The sequence below is a fragment of the Denticeps clupeoides genome, chromosome 13 (assembly GCF_900700375.1).
Source record: "Denticeps clupeoides chromosome 13, fDenClu1.1, whole genome shotgun sequence".
Lineage (NCBI taxonomy): Eukaryota > Metazoa > Chordata > Actinopteri > Clupeiformes > Denticipitidae > Denticeps > Denticeps clupeoides.
In genome coordinates this window covers 13,408,234-13,434,700 of record NC_041719.1, presented here as the reverse complement: position 1 = coordinate 13,434,700, position 26,467 = coordinate 13,408,234, and the positions used below count along the sequence as shown (strand labels likewise).

General features: G+C 41.5%; 2 protein-coding genes across 2 annotated transcripts in view; both read left to right on the top strand.

Annotated features, from left to right (window-relative positions):
- LOC114802211 (capping protein, Arp2/3 and myosin-I linker protein 3-like) overlaps positions 1 to 13,634 on the top strand; it is a 29,133-nt gene extending 15,499 nt beyond the window's left edge. The window contains exons 23-40 of the mRNA XM_029000916.1: positions 347 to 440; positions 936 to 1,034; positions 1,190 to 1,309; positions 2,194 to 2,307; positions 2,392 to 2,567; positions 3,934 to 4,021; positions 4,106 to 4,222; positions 4,609 to 4,675; positions 4,993 to 5,177; positions 7,485 to 7,564; positions 7,996 to 8,169; positions 8,492 to 8,678; positions 9,485 to 10,445; positions 10,528 to 10,646; positions 10,727 to 10,841; positions 11,939 to 12,010; positions 12,127 to 12,234; positions 12,469 to 13,634. Coding sequence (XP_028856749.1) covers positions 347 to 440; positions 936 to 1,034; positions 1,190 to 1,309; positions 2,194 to 2,307; positions 2,392 to 2,567; positions 3,934 to 4,021; positions 4,106 to 4,222; positions 4,609 to 4,675; positions 4,993 to 5,177; positions 7,485 to 7,564; positions 7,996 to 8,169; positions 8,492 to 8,678; positions 9,485 to 10,445; positions 10,528 to 10,646; positions 10,727 to 10,841; positions 11,939 to 12,010; positions 12,127 to 12,234; positions 12,469 to 12,509 — 2,917 coding nt within the window. The 3' untranslated portion in view covers positions 12,510 to 13,634. The remainder of the gene's footprint in view (positions 1 to 346; positions 441 to 935; positions 1,035 to 1,189; positions 1,310 to 2,193; positions 2,308 to 2,391; positions 2,568 to 3,933; positions 4,022 to 4,105; positions 4,223 to 4,608; positions 4,676 to 4,992; positions 5,178 to 7,484; positions 7,565 to 7,995; positions 8,170 to 8,491; positions 8,679 to 9,484; positions 10,446 to 10,527; positions 10,647 to 10,726; positions 10,842 to 11,938; positions 12,011 to 12,126; positions 12,235 to 12,468) is intronic.
- An 8,698-nt stretch (positions 13,635 to 22,332) lies between these two features.
- The window catches only part of nrl (neural retina leucine zipper), a 5,433-nt gene continuing 1,298 nt past the window's right edge, over positions 22,333 to 26,467 (top strand). The window contains exons 1-5 of the mRNA XM_029001590.1: positions 22,333 to 22,472; positions 23,643 to 24,348; positions 24,428 to 24,733; positions 26,031 to 26,246; positions 26,428 to 26,467. The exon at positions 26,428 to 26,467 is cut by the window's right edge and continues 1,298 nt beyond it. Of these exons, the coding sequence (XP_028857423.1) occupies positions 23,740 to 24,348; positions 24,428 to 24,733; positions 26,031 to 26,246; positions 26,428 to 26,467 (1,171 nt within the window). The 5' untranslated portion in view covers positions 22,333 to 22,472; positions 23,643 to 23,739. The remainder of the gene's footprint in view (positions 22,473 to 23,642; positions 24,349 to 24,427; positions 24,734 to 26,030; positions 26,247 to 26,427) is intronic.

Sequence of the window (26,467 nt, the reverse complement as noted above, 5' to 3'; positions counted from 1 at the left end):
GAGCCTAGAGAAAAATGTCGCAAGATGCACAAGACCCTGCGTAGGCCAATGTGCAGGACAATAAAAAAGCAGCACCTTGTCAAAGTGTTAATGGGTCAGTTTTACAGCAGGATTTTCTCACTTGTCAAAGACCATTTATGTTAGCAAAACAACTCATTCCCATAGGGCAGTCCAACCTAGAGTCTGCAAATTGTGTTTTTGTTCAATCATTAAAACCAATTTTCATTATGGAGACAAAAGCCAACTTGATATGAGCTAAGTAAAACCCCAGGCAGTTAATGTTATAAAACTAATTCAGATCCTCTCTCTCTGTCTCTCTCCACTAAATGCTGCATATTTTCCTCAGTAATTTCACTTTGCAATACATGCCCCTCCCACTCAGCGATGTCACACAGGCTTATCGTAACGCCCCAGAGAAGACAGAGCAAGCAATAACAAAGGTACGACTATAATTTAATTAAATTAAATCGAATTTATTTCATATATAATTAATTATATAATCACATTTAATTTCCAACAAACTGTAATTGTCTAGACAAATACAGAAATGTCAAGTATTCTTAATGGTTCCTAAAGGGTACCTTTAGGATCCAGGGGTTTATTTGGGAAAAGCATTAAGACTTTCCTATTAGTTTTTTTATTGATTTATATATTTCCATTGGTTATCATTGTTGGTCAGAACAATATATATATTTTTTTTGTTTTAAACAATAAGAATTTGGCTTGGTCTGATTGGTTATCACAGGGTAAAAAATCTGTGGAAAAATGACAGTGAAGAATTTTCGAAAAATAGAAATCAAACCGTATGATCATTAAATAGAATCCTAATATAATATCATATACAATATATGAACATGAAATCAAAATCATCATGTGGAATTATACTGTACATCTTTAAGTCCCACTGTCTCAATGTTTATTGCTATGTCTCTCAGATTCAGAGGGCTCTCCTCAGAAACAACCAGACCCAGCGCTTCTCCCAGAGACAGGCTCTGCGTCTGCACCAGGGCCTTGTCACCAGCACTGCAGAACAGGTAACAGGAAAAAAGAGAAGCGAGACAGAGAGAGAGAGATGTATTTATCCTCTGAATGATGAAGCCATACCATGTACATGTTTGTTATGGTTACTAGAGGGTGGAGTGTGTGCACGATCGCCTCTGACGGGTCCTATTGGCTCTTTGTGTCTCAGGTAATGGAGCGCCTGTGTGTCCGCGTTCAGCAGCAGGTGTGTGTCCTGCGAGGCGTTGGAGAGGCGGAGGAACTGCAGGCAGCCAAGCAAGTGCTGAAGGAGGCTCGCAACTCTCGAGCGGTCAGTATGTGCCCATGTCCATTGGGATATGAGGGAAGAGTGTCAGCTCAGCACATTATGGCAATTGGGTCACCATTGGCTAAGACGAAGGGACCTTAAAAAGCAGCAAAGTGTTTAGAGTCCATGCAGAATCTCCTGCTTCCACAGTGGACCGATTGGTCTGGTTGTCCGCACAATTGACCTGATGCCCGTCTTTTTTCAACCCTCCCTATTTACCCAGGCTTGAGACCGGCACCAAGAAATACACTGTGACGTGCATCCCCAGTGGCTGTGTTAATCCCTGCAGCCACTAATGCCGTTCAGCCAGTAGCCTTTAACCTTTATTGTTCGCATTCGGCATTTATAGGCATATATTTTAGATCTGAATTATTCTTAATGTGTGAAATGTTATATTTTGGACCAAGGTTCTCCATTATATTGATGCCACAAGTAAATCTGTAATATGTTTGAATGAGAACTAATTGTGTCAACAAATTAGTACATTTAAGCCAAATTGTGAGAAGATGGTGAAGTTTGTTGCACTTATTTAGTGAATATATCTTCAACATGCTGTTTGGTTAAGGACACAGGGGATCTGAGATTTTGTGTGTGTATTAAAATGCGCTTAATTCAGAGCTGTATAAAATCACAAATTTCCTGATCTTGAGAAGCATGGAAATTCATGAAGAGTATGTTTCAGATTGTAGAATCAGGAAGCCGAGACTATGAATCTTCTACTGAGACTCTTCTGTGGAAATGAATGCTTTCCCTCTACTAGCCATTGAAAAATCCTAACATGCATTTATAAAATGTTCAGTTGGAAAACGTGATGAAAAAAGTCTCCATGTGGAAAAAGCTAAGATGTGTGAGTTTGTGTGTGACCCTTCATTATTTTTCTGTCACAGCTTTACCCATCATTGTGTGAGCTGGCTCACGTCCTCTCGGTGGACGGGCCAGTCCGGCAGAGGCTGGACTCCCTGGCTGGAGAACTGGCCAAGGCTGCAGATAAAGAACTACAGGTTACTAAACGCTAGGCTGTGTACATTTTTCTGACTGAAACATCCTTGATTGTTTGATTGATTGATTGATTGATTGACTCACAGGTGATTGTGGACTCCATGGTATCTCTGTGTCGGGAGCTGTGTCCTCTTTCCTCAACGGCCGCCGAGCGACTGAGCCCTCCTCTCTCTTCTGTCTCGGAACGCATCTCCATCCCTCGCTCTGCCATCCGAACAGCCCTGATGGAGAGAGCAGCACAGGACATTCATAGAGCATTGGAGTAAGAAAGAGGGCGTGATGTAAATGTTACTGACCACTATTTTACTCACCCTTCAGGGGTATACAGATCTGTGACACGATAACTTGTTTTCTTATTATGTTGGTTTGGAATGTTTTCATTGGACATCCAGGATTATCAGAAATGTGCTTGTGCTATTTTAAGCAATGCCGTGCTCCATTTATAATGGGAAAACTGACCATTCCCGGTTCTTTTCGATTAAACATATTAAAATGAAACGATGTACAATCCATCATCTTAGGTCAAATTAAATTTTGCTTTCGTTCTCTCAGCCCACTCCTCCTTTACAATTCTTTTCTCATCCCTCCATCTTCTCATTCACATCCATTCATTTTACAGAGCAACAGTGGTCATCCTTTCACCCTTAGAACCACGACAAATATTAATGCCAAATGAAGTCTAATATATCGCTCTGTGGCCCTGCCCATGACCATTGTTGACGTTAGCATGCCTAGCATATTAGTGTTAGCATGCTAATGAGCTAACATGCCCTAAACAACACCAAATCACACCTGGCGCATTGTGGCATCATGGTTTACGTTAGCATGCTAGCACACAATATGCTAAAATGTCGGAACTTCACCCAGTTCCTCAAATTTAGCTAGTTTTATCAATTGCTACCCCTTCAGACCTTTTTTGACATCAGGACCACAGGTGTGGAGCCATTTTCAACACAGCAGTGAGACTGATGTTGGTGTAGTGCTTTGTTTTGGTTTGAGCATTGTCCCTTCTTGCTGTAGTCATACACCCAGCCCTTAAAAGTCCAGTCTGCAGATTGTGGTCAGAAGGCTGGTGTAAGATCGGTAAGTCCACAGTAAACACAGCTTAGACAGCTACAGTCTGTATTTCAAATTCTTTATGCACAAGACAAATTTTGTTCACTTGGACTCAAAAAAGATTACATTTTGGTGGTAAATGTTTAAAGGTCACTGTTGTTCTTGTGAGCATGCTATATCAAAATTAGGCACACACATTCACTTGGACTGATTAGATAAAGGTCAATGTCACTCAATGTCACTTATGGGCACTGGTGGCCTAGCAGTTGAGGAAGCAGCCCCCGTATTCAGAAGGTTGCTCAAATCCCGATCCGCCAAGGTGCCACTGAGGTGCCACTGAGCAAAGCACCGTCCCCACACACTTCTCCCCGGGTGCCTGTCATGGCTGCCCACTGCTCACTAAGGGTGATGGGTTAAATGCAGAGGACACATTTCACTGTGTGCACCGTGTGCTGTGCTGCTGTGTATCATAATGACAATCACAATGACAATCACTTCACTTCATGATCACTGATGGCCATCTACTGTGTGAAGGGATGAATCTGAAAACTCTCTTAATATTTCCTTGTCAGGGAGGTGAAGCTCTCTGTAGTTTCCTATCTCACCAACTCCATTGTGGATCAGATACTGCAGGAACTTTATGCCACTCACAAAGTCCTGGTAAGACAGCTTCCATGACAACTATGCATACGTGTGTTGACTGGACCAAATCCAGTGATGACTAATGTCACCGCGCTGTTTAAGACTCGGCAGGTGACGCAGGTCAAGCAGTGGGATGGTACATGTGAAGGGGGGACCGGAAGGAGACATAGGCACCGAGACTCTCTGGACATCACTGATGAAGAACTTTGCACAAGCATAGTGAGTGTTTTTATGGTTAATTTTTTAACTAAAGTCCGTTTTTGATCCAGGAAAGCACAGAAAGTCTGTAAAGTGCTGTGATGTTAAAAAAATAATTAAAATTATATATATACACACATATACTTGAAATTGAAAGAACACTGTGGTGGAAGTGACATTGTGATGTGGAGTACACAAAAATATCCAATAAAAAAAAATCCTTACCTACTAGGCCACAATTGGCCACCACTTGACAAATGCAATATTGTATAACATTATATAAAGAAAAAAAATCTTAAGAAAAGTAATGACTGATGAGTTATTACAAGTAACTCTTAAGGGGCACAAAATAAGTCTTATGGCTATAGTTGTTGACTTGACTCATTACTTTCCCTCACATTTTTCAGGACACAATTGCCATAAAGAAGCGAAGCTCCAGAACCAGGCGCATTCGGCCTGTCTCTACCAGGCTAAGTGAGTGTGCTTTATTTTCCACTTCACTCACCATGTCCTTCCTTTCTTCGCCATCCCTCCTTGCTAATGTTTCTTCTCTCCAGGAGGTCCGTGAGAGGAAAGATCCTGCTATGAATGTTTTAGGGCTTCATCTCTGTGCCTCTTAGTGCTACGCATCTGTAATTTGCATTTCTGCATATAAAGCAGCCCCCTCCGAGAGGAGTTATTGATTTGGTTTTAGGTGTGTTGCTGCTATGTGGTTAACTGCCTTTTCTTTAAATTACTGATTACTGATTCATTATGTTCCGCTGTCTCTCATCTCACTCTCCCATTTTCAGGTCTGTGTGACGATTCCAGCTCTTCCCCTCCTGCCTCAGCACCCCCTTTCACCACACCCTTGTCTCGCTCAGCATCCTGGGAGGGTCTCTCAGCTCTGCCCACACAGGGCGCCCCTCTACATCATGTTACTAGGGTTCGACCAAGGCCCCCACGTCGGCATCGGGGAGGACATGCCCCTGACATGGTAATGGAGATACTGTAGATAATTTACTCAATAAAAAATATGTAGTTTTCCAACCTAGTTTCTGGGTTCTTGGCAGACCATTGTGAGGCAGAAGGTAACAGAGTACCCATTTGTGGAAAAAAACATTTTTTTTATTAACTAACAAAGTAAATATGAATCATAAAGAAAAGGACATATGTGCATAACCAACAATCAGCATGTTGCGAGTCATCTTGGCTAGGAATTATGATTTAGCCTTTTCTTGGGAGCCGGTGATGATGCATCTCAGGGTGCATGGCTGGTGATCAGAATGTGGGAGACTGGGATCTAGTGACTAAGGATGATAAGGATGTGGTACAATGTCAGATTTGCTTAATGTGATTTTTTTATGCATTCTGCACAATTGTAGCTAAATGATTCATTTTCAGTCGAGTAGCTGACATTCTACACTGTAATCACACTACAGGGTCTAATGCATAATCATACTAAAACATCAGAAGGAAGGACTGTTTGCATGGATTAACACTGGCATCCTGCTAATAGAAAATTTGAATATAGATAAACATTTATATTAACACTATGTACAAAACTATAAATTATACATTTCTTCCTTCATATTCAATATGCACTTTGGCCCCCAGTGTGTAAGTTCAGAGGAACAGATATATTAGTTCATGAATAATGAATGGTGAGGGACGCCGATATGTCTGGGAATTCACTGTAGAGACAGTAATGTATTTATTTCAAATGATTGCAAAGGAGATTTTTGCCGCTTCCTTCTGTGTTTTTTTTTCATAACATGAGCACACAGGATGAGAGATAAAGATTACACTGAATCAGATGTAATGAATGGATCCTGGAGATATTAAAATGAGATTTTTTTATATATAGGCTGACCTTATAGGCAAAGTGTGTGTCTGTTTATGTACTTATTGCTTATCAAGGACAGGAAACAAAGGAAGAATCACATATAGTTTTTCGAAAGAAGGGACTAATGTTTAAGCTTATTTCCTAAAATTTAAAATGAGCCAAACTGTTTGCTTTTGGTTACTGGGGTTAAGAAAATTCCTAATAAATATTTGTAGAATTTAACATAGTTATTTTATTAACTTTTATATCATTGTGGGTGTTCTTTGTTGTAAGTGTATGTACTTTGTGTGTTTTGAGGATTGCATGCATATGCAGAAGACAGGATGACATCCCTGTCACGAAAAGCCATCATTTGTGCAGTTTAATGCCTTTTTCTCATAAATCAAACTCTGAAAGGTCCCTGTTGTGAAAATATCACTTTGTGAGATTATTTAACATTAATACGAGTTCCCCTAGCATGTCTGTGGTCCTGCAGTGGCTACAAATTGCAATATGTATAAAGCGTGATTTGTCTGCTTTTCACCGTTCATAGAGCAGCAGCTCAGATGATTGGATATGGAATTTGTCCCCTTATGAAATGTTACCTCTCTTTTCTCCTGCTTTGTCCGCCAAGAGAATTTTCCACTTCTCCCCTAAAAAAGTAACTCCACCAACCGTCATTTTCCAAAGCATTTTCCAAACATGTAAAGCAGTTGCTTTGTGACAGGATGTAAAAATGAAATTTTTGTTGTTCCGTCACAGGAGATGCTGAAGAACCATTAGGTTAATTTAATTATTTTTGGGAAAAGGGCAGATGTGACTTCCTGTTTTCACCAAACAGGTGAAACAGGTGAAAGTGTTGATGTAATTTCCGCAAATGCCTGTGCAATTCTATAGGCCGCTCTACTCATCGCCCCACCTCTCTTCTCCTCATTATCATTTAAAGCTACACACACTGAAACGGTGTGTCCTGTGGAAATCTAATTGTGGAACTGGCTAAAAGGGGCTGTAAATCTGCACAATTCTGCAATTTTGGAAAGAGACTTTAGATATAGTATTAGGGGACCACTAAGACCAATATAAAAGCAAATTTTTTTTTTTGCTTTTTACAATCCCTGTTACCCTTTAATGCTCAGACAGTGACTCCCAAAGACAGGCTCCTTTTCCTGAGAGACCTGGATTTGGTCCAGACCAATCTTTCCAAAGTGAATTAGGCTAAAAGGCCATCCATGGACCATCCATTATGCTCCTTGTTTCCATGGGAGTTAATACTCTGCATTAAGGAATAATGAATAGAAAAGCTAGGGGTTTGGGCTTGGTAGGCTCAGCCATTTCATTTCTGATTGCCTGATTGGGTTGTGGATGGCTGGTGTGGTGCCACATGTCAGGTGATCCATAATCTCTTATATGTTTCACAAATAACCAGGCTGTACATTTTTATAAAGATCACCAATGTCCCTGTCTCCCCCCTCCATTCAGCACTGCACGGAAAATGGAGCAGTCACACCGCTGGACGACGGCCTCCCTGATTTTTATACTAAGAGGGTTTTTCCTGATAGGTAACAGCACACAAATGGCCACATGCAACCACACATACTCATCCAGCATAGCAGATGCTTTTAGGGCTATTTCATTTCTTCTGTTAAGCATATTTCCTAATGAATAGTCTCTGAATACATCATCACATGCCAGCCAGAGGCGTCGCCTAGCAACCGGCTCATCTCTCAGAGATGTTATTAAGCTGTTGCCGAGCAGAGCAGCTGCGGGGAGTCATGGGAGAAACAGATGAGGTTTTTGTAAAAGTGAAGATGCCCACCTGGCACTAGCCAATAGGAAGAAATATGCAGGGCATTTTAATGTGACGTGATTAAATCTCACCTGCTTTCTTTATTTGTCTTTTCCCCTCTCCAAATCCCTCTGATATCCATATATGATTCTCATCCTCCATTCGTGTTCTTCATCTCTCTTCCCCTCTCCATCTATCTCCTAGTCAGTTATCCTCCCTTCACAAAGCACACTCTCTAAGGCGGAAGAAAAGGCGCAACATGCTTGCCATCTTTGGTTTCCGTAAGAACCGTAATTCAACTCTTTGTAATCAAGAGCCGGATTCGGCCGGAGGATGTTGTGATGAAGAGTGCCGGACTGTTGCCACAGCACCCACTGGGTCAGTTAAAGACTTATTTTATCATGGGGCTCGGAATGGCAATCTCTGCATGTAAAGGATTATACAAGCTCCCAGGGAACATGCTGATTTGCCAGAACTACTAAGCCCAGCAGAGAAAAATATTTACTTAAAGGAATACAAAATGTTTTAAATGTTTTAAATGTTTTTTTTTAATGTTTTAAATCAAATGAAATATACTAAAACCTTCTTTTAGTACTAGATTCCTTATTATGAGTAAAAAGCAGCTTAGCTTCACTCACTGAGTAATCAGTATGGTGCCAAAATCATACCCCTGAGAATCTCTTCCTTCACCCTTCCTCAGAACTGCCACAGAAAATGTTTACACGCTGCTGCAGCCCCCAAGATTGCCAGGGAGGGCTGGATCCCCTGGAGAGGGGGTTGATGGGACTGTGGACGAGCAGCTAGTGGAGGAGCATGTGGGCATGACAGAGCTACGGCCAGTGCAGGGAGTAGGTGGCAGCAAACCTCCCTACTCGACAGCACGACAGGTACAGTATGTAGACCCAGGACTGAATAGCCCTGTAGGTTCAAATGTATGCATGTGCCATTAGCAAAATATTGCGGCATTAAAGGAAATTGTTTGGTCTTTTCCATTCTCTGGATGAACACAACATTGGCTCTCAAACAGTTACAGTCTTTCAGTCAGATTACATTGAGTTCAATAGGTTGTGTTTTTGATCACTGACGCATGTAACATTGCATTACAGAATATCTCAGAATAGGTGTGAACGATATTAATATTTGTTAGTGTTTGTCAGAAGAACATAATCATAAGAACATAAAATTAGAAATTAACAAATTAAGTTTTTTGGTCTTTTTTTTTGGACTGAAACGGGTATCAACACTGCTTTGTGGGGTGATGGTTGCCAGCCCACAGGTAACACACTCGCCTGTGAACAAGAATAACAAAATAAGTCACAGGTTCAAACCCCACCTACTACCATTGTGTCCCTGAGGAAGACACTTAACCCTGAGTGTCTCCAGGGGGACTGTCCCAGTAACTACTGATTGTAAGTCATTCTTTATAAGGGGCGTCTGATAAATGCTGTAAATGTAAATTGTAAATGCTGCACCGCTGCCTAACCCTGTGTGCTGTGCTGATGGCAGGTTTATATGTGCTAAAATTCTCATGTACAGTGTTGGCATGTCATTATTATGTTCTCTCACATATGCAAGATACACAACTCGATTTTTTATCTAAATTATCAACTAATTTATTAAAATTCAAATGATGAGATAGATGAAATTTTGTTCTAATTCTATTGGTTCTGATGTCTCCTCTTTGTCATTCTAGAGGTCAGAACCAGAGCCAGAACATGAGAGAGCAGCAGACAAGCAGTTGGACAGGCACATACTGAAGCAGTCAGACAGACAGACAGACAGAGAACTGGACAGACAGCTTTTGAAACTTGAGAGACTGACAGAGAGACCAACAGAGAGAGAGCTGGACAGACACACATTGAGACAGATGGACAGAAAGGCAGAAAGACAGTGGGCAGAGGGCAGACAGGTGGAGAGACAGTGGCCCGATGACAAACCGACTGAACGAGTGTGGACAGACCTAAGACAAACAGACAGACAGGTTGACAAGCAGTGGACAGACTTAAGACTGATAGACAGGCAGTCCGAGAGACAGTGGGCAGAGGGGAGACAGACAGACAGGCAGTGGAATGATTATAGACAGACAGAGAGACAGACTGACAGACCCACGCAAGGTCCACGCACTCCCACCGAAAGGCCACTGCCACCGTACCCCAACAACGACAGGACCCCCTCTCCCAACACACAGGCAGAGAGACAGGCAGGTATAGATCTCTATATGGACAGACATGTCCGCTCAGATGGCCAGGCAGATAAGTGGCTTTACTCAGACATACAAATGGACAGACGGACAGAGCAAGACACACAAGTTGAGCAACTGACTCACACCGACACACTGACTGACAGGTGGGTGCACTCAGATCTGCAGACAGAGAAAAGGAGTCACCCTGATGCGCAGTCAGACAGGTGGCTGTATGGAGACGTGCAGTCAGACAGACAGACTCGCTCAGACCTCCTGGAAGACCTACAGGCAGACAGACAGGTACAGATAGACCAGCGCACTGAGGTGTGGCTACATGAGGAACGGTGTCGCGTGGGAATCGCTCTCCCTCCCGGTCGCTCGCTACCGTACGGGCCAAAGCCGGACCCTCCCCCGCAGAGCAGCAAGCCCAACCTGGCCAAGCTGAGACAGCGACACCTTCCAGAAAGCTCTGGTACGCCAGCCTACGCCTGGTCCTTATAAAGTTACACACATACAGTACAAATAATGTATAAAGCATATTTTAATGCTTCAAGGTGTGGAAGAAGAGATGGACGGCGAGAGAGACGGCATCAGATTAGAAAAGAAGGAAAAAGAAGGTGGAATGGAGAGAGGTAGAGAAATAGATGGACATCATCCACCTATTCCAGCAAAGGTATTTGCATGTGTGTCAAAGACATGCCATGAAAGTTTAAACCTAGAATCTACTCTCAGACACATCTCATTGTATTGCAGCCCACGTTTGTAACATCTCCACAAGACTCGACCAGTGAGAAAAAAATACCACCAGCTCTGCTGCCTGCCACCACGAAACCAGTCCTAGGCCTGACTGATCGATCCCTCACCCAGGGTATGATGAATACACTGTCACACTAGTTTCAGATGACATATGTCATTCCTTTACTGTAGGATAGGTATGATAGTAGGTGTTTTATGAAGACAAGTAGGCCCAGTTTTCGTTTTGCAACACGCAAGTGCAGTGCACTGTAAAGAACATACCAATGCTCAGCAATGCTGATATTTTTCTTTTCTTGCCACAGAATTCATAGTCTATAATCACAATGTGAAAAAGATTGATTATTAGTAAACAGACAAATGAAAAGATGAAATACATTAAATAAAATGTAAAAAAAATTGCTATAAAAAATTACAGGTTCTGGTGGCATCTTCTAGAAAACATTTGGAACTACAGATTTATAGAAACATTTTTCGCATGTCAGTTTTAGAAGGCCTAACTGGCTGCAATGACTTGATTTAAATGTCCACTATCCCACTGTCCACTTTGCAAGTTCATTTACATGAACCTCCCTCTTCCCTCCCATTATTACTCCAAATTTACACAATATAGTGTACACAATTGTGCTATTTGAACAAATGTGTTGACTACACATTTGTTCAAACACACTACAGGAACACATTTGGGCTATATATGCAAATGTATCAAATTTTTGTTATAAGAAATCATTAGAAATTCATATGTAACTGACTAGTTTTCAATGTGTAAAGATAGCAGTAACACATTATTCATATTTATATTAAGAAATTGAGTGTATTGATGCTCAGGTTATTCCTAAATCTGTGCTGCTGTGATAAAGGCTGCCTATTTTGATGAAGCTTCTATGTAAACTTTCAAGTTAAAGTTAAATCTGTTTTAAGTACATAAAATGTTTTTTGCAATACAATTTATTATTTTCCCTCTGGTCTTCCTGGCCAATGTATTACAAGGCAATATCCTATAACACAGCACAATAAACTTTATTTTTCATTGAAGTGAATGACCAGCAAGCTCAATTATTCACATATATAGTTGAATAAGAACTCATAAAAATAACAGTCAATAACATATTCTCATGATGCTGAAGAAATTCTGTGAATGATTGTTGATTTTGGTGCAGATGTCTGAGTATTTTGGGCCATGATGTGAAATGGTGTTTTCTCGGTGTATAGGTGAGGAAACTGTGAAACCACAAGCACCAGTGAAGCCACAGCGGAACCGAAAAGCCCTTTCCTGTGACACGGGTGGGTGGAACATTTTCTAGACCTACCTGTCTAGACAAACTGCTTCCTGTGGATAGTTAATAGTAAATCCTCTCTGTCTGTGTGTGCCTTTGTGTATCAAATTTTGTTTTCTTCAGGCACCGACAGGGACAGTCCAAATAACCTAGAGAAGCCCCAAAACCGCAAACCACCAGTGAAGAAGCCTCGACTTCCTCAGAACAGAAACAAATCCCTCGATTACCCAGGTAACACCTGCAAATTAATGTTCTCTTCAACATGAGATTAATGAGAGCTTAATCAACCTAAATTACTTTTCTGTGGTGATCGAGCTAATTACCTACACTTAACACAGGGCTTAGTCAATTTCCGCATGCAAATATTCGTGGACATTTCACGTTTCATCATTCATGCCTGTTATCATGTAGCAGAGGTACAGATATAAACATACATGTGCTTGTGTCTTGTGTCTCCCTCTGTAGAATGTGTCAACCCTGCTCATGGCAACAGCGAACCTATGTGATGAGGTCGGAATTCACCTGCCTGAGCAGTCAGACAGTTGTCATGGCGACTGTGGAACATTTTGACAGATGTTGAAGGAGTAGCAGACTGATCAGTGTGTTGTTCAAGATCAAAACTAATTATGCCAGAAGTATTTTTCACCGTAATATCAATAAAGAATATTTATTGGTTGGACACACATTGGGCACATATGTGCGCACCACGTGTAAGGGGAATAGTCCCAGTGTTTCAGCTGAAACTCACGTTGACCATTAAAGGTTAATAGGCTGTAAGCCCGGTTCCTGTATGATTTTCCATTGTTGAGGTAACCTACAGAATCTGAAATATAATATTAAATCCAGAGTCCCGGAACAACAAAATTATACATTTGAAGTTGATGATAGAAAAAGAAGACGAGGATGTTTTATAATACTTGTTGCAGTGTCTAATACCCTTATCATAAGACTGAGATCAAATATTTGGACATAATTCCATAAATTTATTTTTGGCACAAAATAAGCACTGGTGTAACACCCAGCGGTTGCAACATTATTTAATGAAGCTGAATCAAATAAGCAATGATCTGGCATAGTATGAAAAGACATATTACAAGACATTTAATATTGACTGTATTTGCTTAAATATAGACGTGTTAAAATATTGAATGACTGTTTGTTAAACTGGTCTGGAATGTATTCCTCTGAAACAAACAACGCTCTTAACAATGCTATGGGGCCAAGCAGCAATGCTGCACTGCTAAACTGTTTTATTATTATTATGGTAATTTATTATTACACTTATTTATTTTTTTTGTAACGTTAAATGAAGGACAGATTTCACCACTTCTGATCTTGTTCAGTTTGCTTTTTTTTGTGGCTGATGGCTGTGAATTCCATGGCTGACACTTGAAAGTCAGACTTAAACAAGAATTTCTACCTAACAAATCTTTACCAAATTTCTTCTGTTATGAATCAAAGTGTAATATATTTTGTATGAAAAACAATAATAATGGCAAGTGTATATAAAATATACTATACAGAAAGAATTATAGTACTTGTCCTTATCAGTGACTTGCTTTAAAATGCTGTTTAGAACATTTTGTTTGCAGTTATAAAAAAAAAAATTAAACACAGATGTTTGAAGATAAGTGTCTAGTCTGTGAAAATCATTTAATCTCAAATAATTAATCAGCAATGGTACTAGGTTTTAAAGCATGGGGACAATGTTTTAGACTTGTGCAAACACCAGGGGGCATCAGATACTAACGCGACAAATGTAATTCTAGAATATTCACATACGCTCAGAAAAACACATATGAAAAATGCATAATGCTGATATCTTTAACACCAAAACCTGAACTTGATATTCCAGGTGCTGTTTTAGCACTGATGTCCTACATCATAAGACACGGAACATTCATCTTACTTGTCCTCATGGTCTAAGTGATTTTTCCACAACTAAGGTGTCTGTGGCGCTGAGGGTCATATTCGCCTGCCTTGCGTTGACACACCTAGACAGTGTGAGGCAGATGTATTATCTGCATGTATAAAATTGGAGACACGTCTTCATTATGTGAGCATGGCAGCAGCGGGTCGGAGAAGAATACGTCATATCTGTCTAGAAGAAGAGACAGCGATCGCCATCGCCTCTCTGCAGCCAGCCAAATGCCAGGGGGAATGTATCCGTCCAATTAGCCCGATTGTCACCTCGCGGTGTCATCTCTGTGTAATGCTGTGTGCTACTACAGCGCAGTATGTGTGCTCTTGCGGGCCCACATCCTCGCGGCACGTTTATTTTCTTCTCGCCACTCGCGACACTTACTCCAAATGCACAATATGATGTCATGGCAGCTGACTTGAAAGATGCCCCTCAATCTGTCCTTGACTGTATGCATGTCTGTTATTATCCCTTCAACACAATCTCTACACAATCAAAGAATTGTTTCCATAAACCAGCGAAAAAAAAATTCCCTTAATTACACTTGTGCTGTTACTTGGCAACCTGGTTTCACAATCGTAAGGAGAAGCAAAGCAGAAGGACCATGGAGAGGCTGGTACAAGATTCTGAAACGATCCAAGGAGATGGGGGCATAAAGGAACCTTTCTGAAGCGTCTGTAAAGCATCAAAAAATGGTTGTTTGGATATTCCAGAACTGTATTCAATCCATTTTGCCCCCTTAAAATAGCTGATGCTGCTGGTCCCAGAATCTTCTGAACGTTTGCAGCCCTTCACCCATCATTTCTCCATCACAGTGTTGTAGATGTCAAACCATATTATGGTCAGTCGCATACATTTCCTATCGTTCATCCACACACACTGAAGCCGATGCATAAAGGAGCAACCCAAAATGTCCCCAGAGCAATGAGCATTTCCTCAAAGCCACCCCCCCAAGGACCACTCATCCAAGAGCTTTCGAATACGTCAACGCAGGACACTCCCTGTATGGGAGCAGCACTTAGACCTGAGATCATGGTGTTCCTTTTCTGACAGCAGAGCTCAAAAGCTTCATTCAATTGACAGAATGTGAGGGACATTTTATTATGAAATATCTCACTCACTTTCCCTAACCGCTTAGTCCTACTAAGGGCGATGATCCTGGTAAACTGGGTGCAGAGTGGAGACTCACCCGAGGCAGGGCACCCACTGCAGGGTGATTATGAGATATAATATAAAACAGATTTTTAAAAAATATAATACATTTAGGTCTATATAGGACGTCATGACATCATGTAAAACCTCAAATCACACCCTCCGGTCAACAAGGTCAAGGCACAATTGCAGGACCGTTTTGATATGATGTTATGCAATTTACAATAATTATAGCCTTGTCTCAGGAAAGGTCATGCTGGTTCCATTCTGCTTGTATCCATGACAACTGGCTCCATAATCCCAGACGGTTCAACCTATAAGGAAACTCCTCTGCATTCTGTGACCTTTTCTAACATGAAGCATAGATCTGTGGCCCAATAAAGGTACTCTGCTTGTTGTCTTATCCAGTTCATTGGCTGCAGGGAGGCAAACACAGTATTAAGAAACGGAGAACATATTAAACTGGATATTATGTGTCGCAGATTGTGGGGGGTGGGATGAGGAAACTTGGCTGTTTTTCATACACCATGCTGGAAACAGTTCTAGGTAATCTCTCTGCAGGGTTAGTCAGCCACCATTTTAAGACTTTTGGAAGAAAAAAAAAAAAAAAAAACGGACAGATCGAAGGTACAAGTTTGAAGCCCATCCATTTGTAATGAGAGCAGGCGCTTGCTGCAGACTTGTTATTGCACTTCTGAAGGGTGACTCATGCTGTATCAACCTCCTCTGCCTTTGAGACCCCTTTCCACACCCAGACGAACACACACACACACACACACACACACACACACACACACACACACACACACACACACACACAGCAGCAGCAGCAGCAGCGGAGCACAATGACTATGATTACGAGCCGTGTTAAATACGGTGATTGCAATTCTCATCATTGTTCCTCTGTCACCCTGTATGTATACACAGGGACACTGAGGGTCCTAGAGAAGGTGTGTGTGTGTGTGTGTGTGTGTGTGTGTCATGCATCACCATGAACTCTTAACAAGGAAAAATTCAACTTTTATTTTTGCTTGATTAAGTCTGACCCTCATATACTCAGCATCTGTTCATGTTTCTTTGTTTTTTCATTTTTCATTTCATTTTTTTTCAGGTTTCCTTTTACTCAATTAAATTAAAGGGAATAAACTTACAGCTACCTTCCATTTTATATGTGCAATAGAAACTGCTAAAATGGCGTTTTGAGACAAAAAAAACTCTTATTCAGGTCATGCAGAAATACTCCCCAACCTCGACTGATTTACAAACTACAATGGGAGCCCAGAGGAGGCAAATTTGAAGTGCCCTCCAGTAGTGGACAGCGATCTTACAGTCACACTTCGGATGATAGGAAATAATGTCCCTCAATACATAATTTGCTACTTATTAACTGTTGTATACAGTATTGTGATGATTATGATGTCATTACAACAGCATGGGAACCTGGGGAAAGGAGCAGCCCAGACTCAGCCTGTCAATCCAGGAGTAAGATGGGGCAAGGATTTGGGGGGTAGAGGCGGTGAAGGAGGGAATGAACAGATTTAGTGTCATCTCAAAGTCTGGGCGGGAAGCCAAAGTATCGACCACCTTAATCCCTCTATCCCTCTCCCTAAGGCGACTGTTCATCCTGCTGCTGGACCGTTTATCTAGCTAACTGTTAATACCTATGTTTGGATGTCTGTATGTTTTTCTGGTAAGCATGGGGACTGGGGGTCGGGGTGGGGGGGAGTGGGGGGGTGGGTACAAAGGTCAGACAGCAGACAGAGTCTGGGTGGCATCTTGACCCCAGACCTTGTCATTATCATGCTGTTCCACTGAACTTGAGAAGAGCTCATATTTACACAGTACCTGAACTCTTCACTAAACATATGTTGTAATGACACACTGCACCGTCATGAAGAAAATATGAAAAATGTTTCATAGGATAAAATAATAAATTGGTAAATGTAATTAAAATGCTTCAGTAACAGACTTTTAACAGTAACAGACTGCGGCTATTGGTTTAAAAAATAAATACACAAAGAACATGCTTTTCTCCCAAATTGTATTACAAGAAGGATTTGGAAATGATCAGGACAAATAGAACTGTCTTGTTTCAATATTTTATAGTCTGTAGTGGTACACTGTAAAGAACAAGATACATCTGTCTGTCTTTACTGCATTGTCATTCAATTTGCATGCTGAAGAAGGTGATGAGTGGGTTTCACATGTGATTCACATGTAATGTAAATGTATTAAAAAAGTTGTTCCCAAACCTCTGGCCTGTAGTTTAAATGTGATATGAAGTTGAGCCATAATATATAGAGATTATGCTTTTGATTGTGAAAAGGCTACATAAATAAATCCACGCCACAATCGGTTTGTTTGCAGGTGTGTGTGTGTGTGTGTGTGTGGGGAGGGGGGGGGGTCTGTCTAATATCTATATTACAGACAGTTTATTAAAGCACAGGGATCTGTTAATCTGACACTAGATTAATGCAGGAGAATCAGCCACTTAATCCAGTGACTAGCCTAATAATCCCATGGACAAGACCCCATGTCAGTTCACACTGTACACACATAAACACATGTAACATGAACAGAATAAAGACAATAATTCACAAAAGCCACTGAGTCCTGATGTTCATAACTCAGACTTCAAGTAGTTGAATTTGAATTTTTGTACAAATTAGGATTAGTTGTTCCTGTTTACTAGTTCCTAGTTACATCCTAGTTACTCAAAATGTACTATAGCACCCTCTTCCACTGCTCCTGCAAAGCCTGTAAGTGGAGATATGGAAGGAGAGGCTAAGTGGGCATGATAAATCTTAACAGTTAAAGCGGTGGATCAAGTCCCTTTTCCCCCGGTAATACCAAGATTTGACACAGACACAGAGAGGGGGGTGTAGTGGCTGGGCGGGAAGATGTGGAAGTGTTGAAAAGAGGTGACAGAACGTTGGGGATAAGCCCAAGCTAAAAAAAAAAAAAAACACTACTCATACACTACTGTATGCCATTGTTATCATCAACAATTAAGATAAAAAGAAACTGCACTGTTTCTGAAGAAGGATAAATCCCTATAAATCTAGCAAACAAACCAAACCAAAATTATGACGATACGTAATCAAATAAAAAACTATTTGGCACAGTGCATATCATGCATACCATGCTTATTTTATACAGTTTTTAGGCCTTTCATTGCAGGAGTTAGTTAGACATGCGAAAAGTAAGGACTGCAGCCTTGAATGTATGTGAATTAGTAGAATAACACTACTCTGTCTGAGATAAAAAAAAAAAAAAAAGCAGTAGCAGACCCCTTCCACACACCTGCTGCCCACAGAGACAGAAACAGACACAGGAAAGGCCTCCTGCCACCAAACCAGCATTTGCGGTTGCTGCCAGACAGAGGAAGCAGAGACATAAGTGTATTTTTTTTTTTTACTTTCTTTTCTTTCTTTATTGCTGCTCAGTGCTGCGCAGTGGGCTGTTTGGCTATTCTGGAACATAACCTGGGTTCTGAGAGAGATGTTCAATCCTGTTCAAAAAGTGTGGCTTATTTGATATGTTCCTCAGATAGATGAATATTCAGTAAAATTTAATTTAGACTTATTTCATGTTGGATTTTGTCAAATTTTGCATAACTTGTTTTTATTTCAACATTTCAACAAGAAATGTAAAGAAATCAAACCGTAGATGCACATTATTTATGGTATGTGTAATAAAATGGAATGACAGTACTGTGCACCATGTAAGACACCTCTTGTACGGAGAAACTAGACGCATGCACTTGATCAGGTGTGAGTTTGGCCTATTCTTCCACACAATAAGTCTTTATTTCCTGAAGGTTCCATGGGGCCCTTCCATGAACTCTGAGCTTTAGTTCTTTCCATAGCTAGTCAGCTGACTGGCTGGGCCTTTCTAGCAGATTTATTTTCCTTCTCTGAAACCAGTTGAGAGTTTCCTTGGCTGTGTGCTTGTCTTTTTTGAAACATACACCCTCATTTCAGCATCATCCCCACCCAGATTTTCATCAAGAATGTTTCTGTACATTTTCCCATTCATACATCTTTCAATTACTATATGAAGTGTGGCAGTGCCGTACGCTGAAAACCAGCCCCACACTGGTAAGGTGGAGATGGTGTTTCCATCTCCACCTTATATTTACCCACTGTATGAGCAACAAACTCTGAATGAACAAAATCACCATCAAGATTTGGACATATAACATAGATTTAACTAACTAGTTTATTAAATCAGATTGAGTAATATATCATAATATCATGGTCCAGTGTCTAAATTAGTCAATGATTCATATAAATATATAATGGCAAAATTAAAATGTTGTAAAAATGGATGTTGTCTTATGTCCGTTACTGAGCAGAACCAGGGGGTTCAATGGAGAGTGAAGTGAGGAGACAGAGACGCAGCAGCAGGCGGTGTACAAAATTAAATAAGCCTGTTGCTTGTGAAAAAGCTAGTCAGGATTAGGACATGTATCTACAGGATCAGAGAGAGAGAGACAGAGAGAGGGGGGACCATCTGTCTCAGATGCATCCTCATAAACAACCTGCTGTTTCCCTCTCTTTCTTTTCTCTTTTGTCACTTCCTGTCAGTGTGAAATGACTACACTGTCATTTCACACTGACACTGAGGTGGGACTCTCAACTCATCTCTGGCCTTTCTCCTCCAAACACCTTCTGAATATCCTTCCAGGTCGTGAACTGGTATTATAAACTATCTGGGGTGAGTGCAGGTCACGCTGGGGGTGAGGGGTTGAGTTGACCCTGCGAGGCACTGCAGAAGGAAGGAGGCAGAACCGGATAAGAGCTCTGGGCTCTTTGCTAATACGGATGCAGCTCATTACATTGTGTCCCCAGCCACCCTGTGTAGTGTGCGGTCTGATAGTTCCTGACATGCTGTGTGCATAAACACAGTCGTGCCACAATATCTATTGTTACTGGACCAGACTAGATGTAAATGTGAAAATTGTTCTCATTGTTAAAAGAGCCATTTCCTTCACATGCAACATGACTTCATAAGGTTTGCTTGTGGATTTCAATGCACCCCTGTATGATTTTCTCACTCTTCTGTACATTCTTACCATTAAAGGGTTTGTTACACAAATTCATTTGTGTAACAAACACCCCAGGACTTCCTGGCATGAAGGGCAAAATGAGTGGAAAAAGATGTTTTGTGGGACCTACTGAACTGGGCTGAGCTAATTGTATTTAATGATAAATGCATCATTAACTGTTTTGCTTAATGTGCATGTGATTGTGTGTAATTATACTCAGTACTTGGTTACTATGGTTTGATTTAGGACAAGGCATAGAAAAGACTTGTTATGAAGAAGTAGCTACTCTTTTATTGTCATTGACATGGTCACTACCAAACTTTGCTCCTCTTTGAGTGTATGGTCAATTATGGCTCAAGCCATGGGACTTTGAGTCTGAAACTAACTGAAAATGTGTGATTAATGTCTCATGCTTTATCATGATCACGTATTATAGACAGAGATGTATTATGTAGGATGAATTTTTCTGACAACGTCTGAGCAGTATTACCCAAGAAAAGTGTCATAATGTCATTTTCATTTAGGTATGGCTGGACGAAAAACCTCTACCAGAAGCCTTTTTTATGTTTAGGGCTTCTTTTGTTCTCATCCGACACTTAAAGAAAGTGTGCATAGTGCACAAAAGTCTAAAAGTCTAAATATTGTTTTATTGTTGTATTATAAAAGTTTCATGTTCTTACAGCAGATAATTTGAATGCCTTTAAATGTTGTTTTTTAAAAATGTCATTCAGGATGTTCAAAATGTCATTAGAATAGTTATTGCAATATGTCATCATAAAATGCTCTCTCCATAACACTAGGCTTGTTTGAATGTGTCCAAGGTTTTATTTTTGTTGTAGACAATAAGTAGTAGATTACAAATGTATATGCACATTAATGTATTCTCAACTAATCTGTATGTGTGTTGTGTATGTATGTGTACTGGCTTGTGATGAACTGGGATGGGAGGGGGTTACATATGAGCTTAGTCATCTCATGGCGGTATTGGTGTTATTTCCAACCCTTAAATCAGATTTGGACAGACAATATTAACACTCTGATTCCTTAACGAGACACTATTAGCAGACCCACAGATTAACGGGTTTAGCTTTTAAGGATCATTAAAAAGTGCCTGTTTGGCATTTCTCTGAATTTCAAAGCAGCTCAAAAAAAGTTAAATTACATTGTCTAAACCGAAGTGTACTAAAGAGAGAAACAGACATGGGGAGGAGGGGTGCTTTAAGACCCATAAAGAAAACAGAATTGCCTACAAAGAGCTTTTTGGTCAACAGCAGAGAAACAATCCCTTTTTTCCTGTCTTATTTCTCAGAACCTGTCATTTCAGATATAGTGATTTATTTAAACAAGTTACACCAAATTTGTCAAAATATGTTGGTTAATGGGCATATGTGGGTGCATCACCTCACACTGACTTCCCCTGTCTTTGTGTAAGTGTACATGGAGCCTGGATCTGCAGTGACCCAAAAGGTCCACCAGATGGAAGTAGAGGGTCAAAGTAAGCAGAAGTCTGGCAGGTCTGATGTTTTTGAAAAAGCCATGACTTGTTCTGTTCATATGATGGCATGACTGTTCATATGTATGACTATAGTCTGGCTCAAAGCAGTTGTCATTGCTCCTTCTGCAAATGCCTCCGCCGACCTGTTGGTATGACAACCTTCGTCACAGAGTGCAGGGATTGGTCAGGGGCATGCTGTGCGATGACATCATGTTTGAGTGCCCGGCTGTGCACGGTCTTGGATGTAGTTATACACGAGCAGGGCCCTTTCACATGTGACATTTCTTATATGCTGTGGGTTCATTGCGACTAAAATGACTGATTTATGCTGTTACTGGATTTACTGGGTGCAAACATCATATAACCTGCATTTCAATTATACACTTTTTAAAAAGAAAAAACATATTCTGAAAGCACTCTAATGTTTTGGAAATGTGTATTCTCAGTGATGAAAAATTAGGAAATGTGAAAATTTTGTACAATTTTGTGTATGCGTGAGTCTCTGTGTGAGTAAGTGAGAGAAAGATGGATAGAGAATGAGGAATAGAGAGAGAGAGAGAGCACATGGGCTCAATTGAACAGACCTCTGGCCTATGGCTTTAATGGCTTTAGAGGTGGACAGGGTTGAGAATGGGTGGGGGGATTGAGAGAGAGAGAGAGAGAGAGAGAGAGAGAGAGAGGGAGAGAGAGGGATTTGTAGTTAGAGATGGGGCAGTGATACAGTTGGTGCCGGTGTGGTATACACACTTCTACACACATACCACCGTACGAGTCAAGCCATTCGTCAGGTACTCATGTTTGGGGATACAGCGATGAAGACTCCCCATCAACTTTACTTCATGTGACATAAGGTGAGAGAATCACAATATTCATTTTGCCTAACATTTTAAAAAGTATTTTGATTATCACCCTCCATATTTACAATACATAGTATTATATTATCTGAATTTCGAGCCGTTTTCTATTTCTGTATCTTTCTCTGTCTTTTCTGTTTGATTGGGCTGATTTGAGATCAGGCCTTTACCCAACAGAACGTCAAAAAAATGGAAAACAAATTCTAACAGTACTAGACCATAATAATGTAGATGACAGTTAAGATGATCAATATTGTCTCTTAAACCTTTGCTAACACCTGTAGTAGAAAACAATTATGATCATTATCACTTCTGTAACTTCTGATGTTTGGACAGGGTTGTTTTAGATTGGACAGACGTAATAGGGCTGTCATTAAACCATTTTTAGTGTAAATGTGATTCTATTATTATGATCATTATTATTAAGGCTCTTGTATGTACCTTCAACGTTCTAAATAATTTTAAGCATTTGTTTTATTGTGCATTTACAAAAATGTATGTATGTTAAAGGGCTTTAATTATGGTCCTGACCTAAACATGTGGGGCCATCATAACTGTCTTGGACTGAGCAGGATTAAGATTATGATTGGCACTTGAGATTGGATTTGTACTCTTCTCAATTCAAATATGGTAGTGTTAATCTGGTCACTGCTAGTTAACTTTACTTTAAAATTATTGATTTAAAGGTTTACGGAATTTGGTATAGAACAGAGGATCCATTACTGCATAGAGCAAATATTATGTTATATTCTGCAGTTCTTTATAATAAACCTTGAGAATAATATTACAGATGGTCTTTTTTTCCTCTAATTGACCTGATATCTTAACTGTGCATTTCTATTGGTGTCCAACAATTTGCATCAATATTTGACCAGCATCTCAATTTGGTCCAATTAGGTTTTGTAATATAATGCTGCTCTTCATTTTTGTCACACTTTTTCTGTCCACTGTCACTTTTGTGCACTTTTGAACTCTTGACCCATACTCCATGATGTTATCTTGCTTTATATCCTGTCTAGTGGACAACAGGACTAAATCACCCAATGTTAAGAAAACATCCAGTCCTTCAGGCTACTCATTGTCATCTTTACTTTAACTACAATGTTGAGGATTTGCACTTTTGTGACATTGTCAAATATTTTTTTGGTCCCTCTCTATGATCTCCAGGAACAGGAAGTAATACAGGAAGAAGGAGCTGCCCAACGAAAAGCATTTTAAAGCTCAGAGGCCTCCTTGCCTGTCGTCTGTCCTCTGGGTTGCAGCCATGTCATCGCCACCTCTCCCTTTGCCCACTCTTCCTCCCAGCCCACTAGCCATGGAGTACCTTAATGATTTTGACCTCCTGAAGTTTGAGGTGAAGCCTGACACTCCTCCCCCACAAGCACCCTGCCCCTTCTCTAAATCAGGAGTCCATCAGGACCCCTCAAGCTCTCCCTATGCCGGCCAGCCACCCCAGGACTCCAGTCTGAGCTCTAGCCCCTACACATCCCTCCCACCCTCTCCAACACTGAGTGATGCCCACCCGCCTCCATCCGCCTCCTCCTCCTCCTCATCCTCCCTGTCTTTCCCTCTTTCTGTGTCAAACGGTTACGTATCGGGCCTCAGCTCAGCCTCGCAGGGGAATCCGGAGGGAAGCCCCACCGCTGGCCAGACGCAGTGTCCAAACCCCTCATCCCTGGAGGACCTGATCTGGTTAGCAGCATTGCAACAACAGTTTGGTGCGGAGCCAGGGGGTGCAGCATCACTCCTGGGGGCGATAGGGGGAGCCCCGGAGAGGCCAGACAGAGACAGAGCGGCCATGGGGGGTTTCCTGGGCTGCGAGGATGCCGTGGAGGCCCTGCTCAACTCAGCCGCGGCGGCTGTGGGCTCCCAGGTAATAAAAGTCCTGTTACACTGATAATGAATCATCTGACAAGAGATTCAACCTTCATCTTCTCGCTCATCTCGCTCAGTTTCCAGTGCTCTCCCAGAATTCCAGCAGCAGCAGCAGCAACCTCGGCGACTCAGGAAGTGACAGTGGAGGTGATGTCTCTTGTGCCAAGGTGTCCGACATGTGCCACCGCCCGCTGCTTTTCGTCTCCTCGGCCCCTCCCGCCATGCCCAATGCTGCCCAGCCCACAGGTCCCTACCCGCAAGCCCCCAGTCCACAGGGCAGAATTCATCATCATCAACTTCATCACCATCACCACCATCACCCACACCACCCCATGCATGGTCACCATCACCAGCACCATCATCTCCAAGTCAATCAATTGCAGGTCAGTGGCAGCAGAATTAGTATTAGAATTTGTCTCCTGCCTTTGTCTTCTCTCCAGCAACACAATGCAATATGTAATATAAACATACAATATAAAATACTAAGACATCTGCAATTTAATGTTGTGACTATTATTGTGGTCAAGACCCTTGCTGCAAGTGGACTGACTCTGCAGTTAGTGAGTGTAAGATAAGGGCTTTATCTAAATAGCACAGATGTAGCCATGTTCTAGACTTTCAAGCCAAGATGATCCAAGGAGTGATTGAATCATGCAGGGAGGAGCGAATGGTTGTCAACCCTATTTATAAAGTAAATGATTAATTGTGAAATCCTCCAGTCATTGCTATATGCACTCGCACTGCGGCAGCTCCATTGGTTTTAATGTGAGCTGCAGAAGGCTTGTCATCCATTCATCTTTAAAAATGACCAGAAAAAAATATGTTCCACATATGAAACCCTGGATCACTCAGTCTTGGAAACCGAGGCCAGCCCTAGGCTATAGCAGAACAACAAATAAGTAGCGAAACGTTTAGTCATTTTTAACAGGGCATGCCTGAGGTTGGATGAGGTCGTCTAGGGTGTGTTACGTTGTTATTTCATTACGTTTATGAAATAGCCTCTGCTTGTGCATCTATGTGAATCTCTTTATGTGGAGCATGCTATGAGATTACCATAATATCTGCTATTATTGTTGTGTAATCCTGATCACTGTCACACACACTCAGTCAGTCCGACCGATTATGCCGTAGCTTATGGACATGTGTGGCTGAAATGTGCATCCAGACACACCGTTACTCATACGTTCGCCTCACATGCAATCAATCAGTCTGCACGTGTTCGTGCGCCAAACCGCTTCAACAGATATGCAAATCTGTGGCTGACAGAGAAGATCAGACACATACTGGGGTCACAGGTTAAAATATTGTCTAAGCCATGCAACCTGTAGATAGATGGTTTTGAGGTACTGCTGCCTGCGTGACCTGTCTGGATTTAGATCACATAGATATACTTACTCGTGGTTTTTTTCAGCTTTTTGCCATCAACATTTCACAACCTCCATATTGGACAGCAAGGAGCGGCCTAGCTTAAACCGGAGGTGACAATTTCAGCCTGCAAATGCTCATCACTAATAATTACGAATTCAAGGAAAGTCTAACCACAGTACAATTTACCATCAGTTGGGTTCATCTTATATGATTGCATTTTGTGAGACGTCCCTCTGTCAGGATAATATCGGGCCACTCTAGCTCCACATGTGACATTTGTGAAACGCGGCCACCCTCTGCCTTTCTTCCCAGTGTCCGTTGGATGACCGTTTCTCTGACGAGCAGCTGGTCAGCCTGTCCGTGCGGGAGCTGAACAGGCACCTGCGAGGGGTCAGCAAGGACGAGGTGGTCCGGCTGAAGCAGAAGCGGCGCACGCTGAAGAACCGCGGCTACGCTCAGTCCTGCCGCTACAAGCGCCTTCAGCACCGCCACGCGCTGGAGTCGGAGAAACACGTCCTCACTCAACAGGTGAAACGGGGTTTCGCCCCTCACAGAGCTGTGCGCCACGATTCTGCTAATGACCCACTTTCAGAGGCCCATCGTGCCAGTGAGATGTGCCCAAAGCTTTAATTACCCCAGCAACGTATTTGTAGGATGCTCCTGCGAACAAAGGAACCAGGGCGGCGTCTCACTTTCATCTCTCTTCCAGCTGGAGCAGCTCCAGTGCGAGCTGTCTCGCGTACTGAGGG